The sequence below is a fragment of the Varroa destructor genome, unplaced genomic scaffold (genome assembly GCF_002443255.2).
Source record: "Varroa destructor unplaced genomic scaffold, Vdes_3.0 BEIS01000001.1, whole genome shotgun sequence".
Classification (NCBI taxonomy): domain Eukaryota; kingdom Metazoa; phylum Arthropoda; class Arachnida; order Mesostigmata; family Varroidae; genus Varroa; species Varroa destructor.
The window spans coordinates 67,281,376-67,287,397 of record NW_019211454.1 but is presented as its reverse complement, the minus strand read 5'-3'; the positions used below and the strand labels follow the sequence as shown (position 1 = coordinate 67,287,397).

Genomic DNA, 6,022 nt, shown 5'->3' with positions numbered 1-6,022 from the left:
ATGTACTTAATCGCCGTATTATTTGGTGCTATAACTAAAATGATTGATTTCGGCAAAAACATCGCCTTATGCAACGTTTTAATTAATTGGACATCGTACCAAAAGGGCACGTTCATCAAGGAGTGTCTGTAAAGGATCTAACGCAAAAAGTCAGTATGGCACGACGTATCATTACCGAGCGTTAACACAGACTGAACTAGTTAAATTTGCTTATATGCGTTCAAACACACCTGCGATTTTGCTGCTGAAACATCTCAGCTAATCCTGCGCATTGTAAACATTTGACAGTTTTTACTATTTACTATTATTATACAGCACATTTGTTTTGTTTACAACAATTTTTTTCAACAATTTTACAATAAAGGACGTCTTATATTTTTTTTAAACTGAGCCGTACTTTTACAATATATCGAGCAACTTTCAATAATAATTGAACACACCTTGTACTAAATAAAGTACTCTTCAAATACAAATTTCCGCTTTTCAAGTTAAAGTGTCAAATTAAAGAGCACGCGTGTTACAGTTTGAGAACTTTCTTGAAATCCTACCAAAATGAATGTAAACCTTACATTGTATACTTGAAGGTACTGAGCGATTCAATTTGAGAAGTGTTTGATTTGGTTTGAAACATCTTAAATTTGGTTTTGAAATTGCCCGATTTAAAGTGAAGTTAGTGTTGCATGGTATAATCAAATCTGATTTTCATACAGACTCAACCTAGTAAGTTTCTTATTGGTCTTCTTTATCTTTAAAAAACTTATCGGTCTGGTGGAAAAAACATGTTCACGCCATTTTTACTAGCCATATAGATTACGACCTTTTCTTTACCGAGACGTGCGGGAATGTTATTTGTTTGACTATTAAACATAATAACTCTTTTAACAACATATAATAGGCATAAAATAAACATAATAACTCTTAAATAGCGCTTATAAGTAAAACATACAACTACTGGGTCATTTTTCCCAGATTTTTTTGGTTTTAGATCGCTTCCGTTTTTATACACAAAAACAGTCCATGGACAGTAATGCCTACAACGGCTCTTATAATTATTTGATCACCAATAATATGTGCAGTACTATCGTTCGTGAAGTTAATCGAAGCATTACTGGTAGAGGAATATGCTTCAGCAATGTAACCTGGGACGACTTGAAAAGCTGTATACGAGAGCTATTCGGCTGCTGGTGATGCTCGCAGGAAACCTTGGAGAGAGTCCAATACATTTTGGGTACAATGCCGTATGTTGGCGTGTCGTTGCATGTATGTTAGCAGGAAAGGAGATCAAGATATTCATACGCAAACATGTCGTCGTAGTCGAAGTTTCGACGCTTGACATCTATGCAAACAAATCTTTGTTTTTTTTTTTATAGAAATCTATTTCTTATACACCTAGCGTGGAGTCAAGGGTCTGCGTGTGGCAGATACTTCAGTAACGTCAGACCTGGTTACGGGCCACATAGTGGCGCCGACAATCGCTACCGATGCGAGACTGTCTATTAAGAGAGCAAAGCTAATCAAGATAGTATTAACAACTGCGTTTACCGTATTGAGTATTAACAAGTTATTTGAGGATTGGTAAGGTTGTGGTTTGACGGTTAAGTAAGAAGTCGTCTAAACCTTAACTCGTAACTGGAAACACAGTATACGTTGTAGAACTAAAACCTTTCGGCTTTAATGACATCGTCGTGTACTTAACACGAACACTTTTCGTTAAACAATAATCTTATTACGAACCGATAGCAACGAAATATATTTGTTTATACGATATTTCAAAGCGTACTTACCAACAGAAAGTAGAAAATAACTATTTTGTATTACTGATGACAGAATTCGTATGTGTTATTTTATCTTTGTATCTGTCTCGTACCTGAATAACAACGTGTCCAGAAAAAATGGTAAAAGTGAGTGCAATGTCTCACAGAGCTAAAAATTTCGCCATGTCCAATGTTCAACGTATATTCAATGTCTGTTTCAATGGTGTTTTTGAACCAGATACTTCTAAGCATGGTCACCAAATCAAGGCAGGTCTTTACGAAGTATTTCCGAATATGCTGTAGTACGGCTGATTCGCGAAAAGTAATATGAAAAGCACTTCTTGAAATTTGAATTTTTTAGAAAGCGGTCCACTCTCATTTTTATGGTATTCTATGTTAAGAGAACTCGTAAGAATGGCAAGCAACTTCGCAATAATGCTGCCCTCACACAACCATTATCCGAAAGAGTTCACTTTTAGGAGTTCTTGTTTAGTTTTTCGTTATAATTACAAAAATTCTTTTTACCACCATAATTAAAATAAATCACAGCTTTTAGAAAACCAATTTTACTTCTTATTAGCCAGTGTTGCAGATATGGTTTTTTATCGAAAAAGTCCGCGCCCTCAAAATCTGCAATCGGTTGGCTGAGAAAAAGGTGCTATCATTAAAATATACACGATCTTTATATATGATGCGCAGAAAGTAACGCACATTTCTTAAGAACTGCAATATAGCATAATGTTTATCTATAAACCTGAAGATAGCAGGTATGCTATTTGTCGATGCTGTTCGCTATTGCGGCACAGTATCACCTCACTGTAAGGTAAGCATCGTTGCTACTAATTACCACTCGTAGCGGCCCCTGCCAGAATGAAAACACGACGTACACACATTTTCTTCGGAACCATGGACACCATAACCTGAATATGGTGCAACGCCTACTATATAAGAGCAATGAAATTTGGTCGTTTTACTTTTAGCTCTAAGATACAAGCTGCAACGTTTCTTCGAATAAATAAAAAACGAATATTTATTGCTTGGTTGTTACTTTGCAAAATTTGTTAAGTTTTGCTATCATAGTTAAAAATAGCCAAGCTTTAAAGTTGAGTCATAGATGCTGTCAGCTCTTACATACACACTGCCCTCAACATTTAAATGTTAAAAAGATCTCAATAAGCAGCTAAGCAATTTTTTATACGTTCCCTCGGTAATCTCCATGAAAAAAATGTATACGACCAGTTTTTGTTTAGTTGCGTTCAAACACTAAAAAATTCGTTTTATTCATTTTGACGAACGACTACAGTGTGAGTCGTGCAAATCTTAAGTTTAATCTATCTAGCCCTCGACACCGTTTTGTTTCGGTATCATTTGTTCGCTATCGCAGAGCCATAACGAAGCGACTGTCGCTGGGCGGGTTTTAGCGTGCGCGCTTGGTTTCGACGTAGGACAAGTAGGTCCGCGTGGTGTTGATAGCAGTAAACATCGGTGCCTGAAGGTTTTGCTTGAGCGCAGTCATACATTAGAAAACTAGCTCAGGTATGTCGCAGCCAGCACAGGCTGAAGACGAGGAGTTCACTGGGTCCAATCTTAAAGAAAGCGAAGAATCGAAGACAGCCGAAGGTGGAACGTCTGAGGCTGGAGACAAAGGCAGCGAAGAAAGCGACGCCAAGAAGGAATCAAAAAAGCCCGATGACGCCAAAAGCGGAGAGTCGAAGACTCCGACTGTCGGGACGGATTCACGTTCCTCGGTAAGAGAACAAACCACGCTTTTGAAACCCTTAATGAATCCGGCCAGTCGATATCTTCGCGGATTTTCAGGCATTCGTTTCGGTCCATAGTAGAAGTAAGGTTCATTTGTGGTTTCGGAATTAACATGGCGACTAGTATCTCACTAATGCTATTCGTACTTAATGCTGGATAAGCAAGACCAAGATGGGTATAAGCCTCCATATAGTATTGAAGTACACGATAATATGAAGCTCATAAATAATGATTTGTCAGGCAGTTAGTTTCAACTGAGAAAGTTACAGCTTGTTTATAAGGAACAATGAAGTTTGCAAAAATTGTTTCGGAGCCCTTTGAGACTAAGTTTTCATATCTAAAAAAGCACGAAATATGTGGGCGAGGAACATTAACGACCTTGGAACTTTAGTTGATTAGAACTTAGAAAGGCGAAGTATTATCTTTTAGTGATGTTTATCGTGCCAGCTGGAGGCTGTAGGTCTTGGATCCATGCGACTAATTTGAAAGGGAAAAGATGGCCTCGAAAAGAGTTTACACAGGTTTAAATAAACGCAGTCAGATATACGAATAAATAGTTATTCCCGCAGTGCAGTTTGTTCAGTTAGCGGTAAGTATTTCAGACTTCCATGTTTAAGATGGCTGCCTCACTGCACGAAACGGAGATAGGTCTGCATTTAAACCAAGACCACCATGTCCTTAAACTTACTATCACGCGATGAGTTACTTTATACCATTATACTTAATACCATTATATGAAAGGTTGCGTCACTTAATCCCGCAATTTAGTAAAAGCGGACTACGGTAATTTCTCTAATTCGTATCGTCTGTAACCTCAGGTGAATCAGCGTATCTGTTACCCAATTAAAGAATTTTATTAATAAATCGGTTTAGCGAAGATTTTCAGGCATGGGAATTCCTTTGTGGTCAGACTTGTATAGCTTGTGTAACGGTGATCTCTCAAGAACATAGCGCTCGCTAATTATTTTTGGTAAAGGTGGTTTGTATCGTAATTTATCGCAGGGCTATAGAACCATCGGTACCTGCTATCCTGTAAAGTGGCACTACCACATCCTTAATCTCACACATGCTTATATAGGCTATTATAATTTACGTAAATAAACAAGTAAAACAAAACGAAATACGATATTAAAACAACGGAGATAATTTGTACTCTATTGTAAATCGTGGATTGGATTCGTTTCATTCTTCGAAGCCTCGTATCTAGGCAAGATGCTAGGTGTGAAGCAAGAAAGTACCGAGCTATGACAGGAGGGCTTCGGGAAGGTACTGAAACTCTGGATATACACCTTAATTATACATAAGAAGGCTGTTGTTATGGTGAAAAGGCGGACGTGTTTCTGTGGTCCAAGCGAAGGTTCTGCTTTCCAGTCGTTTGGCGCTTAGGGGGTCTGATGTCTTTGTTACTAAGCGGCCGCTACGTTTTAAGGGAACCTCCTCGAGGCTGTAGATATACTGTATTTAGCACCGTACCATAAGTGAAACAGTCTTCCTTCAAAGAACGTAGTGATAGACGAACTTGTATGTTCGAAAGATTTGTCAATATATTTAAATAAACACAATATCAATTTTTTTATGGTTTTAGATACTGTTGAGGGTTCCAATCAAAATGGCGTGGCCATTATAGTTTGCGCAATTTCAGGCTGCGCATCGGTGAGCGAAGTTCTTAATGCTTGCGCGTGCCAATGGCCGCGCCTTATTTGTTGTGCGAGGCTTGTTTAACAAATTTTATATTTGTTTTAGAAACCAGTGCCTTCCGGTTTAAAAGGTGCCGCAAAGGCGCCGGGTACAAGTGCGACGCCCTCAAAAGGTGGGGAAGCTAAGAAGAGTGATACCGTTAAGAAGGACGTTTCAGGAAAAGACATGAAATCTGCGATGAAGGGCCCGCCAGGCAAAGACAGCCAAAAGAAAACGGACGGGCCGTTCAAAAATGCAGGAAAAGGACCCAATACAAGCAAGAAGTCTAAGAAAGGCTGCTGTAACATCATCTAACAAATCAACACTAAGCGTGATAGCCTTTTGAGCGTGAAAGGCGATAGTTGATTAACTACAGCCAACGTCTGTGGAAGTCTGTTAGAGAAAAGAAAGAAAAAAAGGGAGAGAAATCTGTAAAGGACGTCGGCGTTATTGAAACGTCGGATCTAGCCAACGAGAGAATTAAATAAATACGAACTGACTAATGATATAATAAATTTATATAGTATCTGCTCGAGGTTACCGCTGTCACCATTGTCAGTTCGTTGTGTATACGGAGCTGATATGTATGATCAATTCTGCAGATTTTGGTTCATATACTGGGCTTGATGGAAATTATAGTAGTCCGGTACTATCTCAGATTCGGATCGATTCATCTGTCTTGATTAAGAGCCGCGTATGTAGAACCAATCGTTTAAATATGGTATGTAACAGGCATATCGTTCGTGTATGTGATATGTAACGTGCTCTCTTGAACGTGTTTCACTGCTTGAAAGCTTAGACGAAATTTTTTTTGAAATAGAGACGGGCGG

At 38.5% G+C, this 6,022-nt stretch overlaps 1 protein-coding gene across 1 annotated transcript; it reads left to right on the top strand.

The window, feature by feature from the left end:
* Nucleotides 1-3,066: 3,066 nt before the first annotated feature.
* Nucleotides 3,067-5,726, top strand: LOC111253108 (uncharacterized). Its single transcript, XM_022812050.2, has 2 exons — nt 3,067-3,502; nt 5,259-5,726. Exons 1-2 carry the CDS (start codon nt 3,293-3,295, stop codon nt 5,505-5,507), a joined length of 459 nt encoding a protein of 152 aa, XP_022667785.1. The 5' UTR covers nt 3,067-3,292; the 3' UTR covers nt 5,508-5,726.
* The last annotated feature ends 296 nt before the right edge of the window (nt 5,727-6,022 follow it).

Coding starts and splice junctions, on each gene's coding strand:
- LOC111253108 (XM_022812050.2), top strand. CDS start 3,293: ATGTCGCAGCCAGCACAGGCTGAAGACGAGGAGTTCACTGGGTCCAAT. Junction 3,503..5,258: donor GGACGGATTCACGTTCCTCG/GTAAGAGAACAA, acceptor TATTTGTTTTAG/AAACCAGTGCCTTCCGGTTT.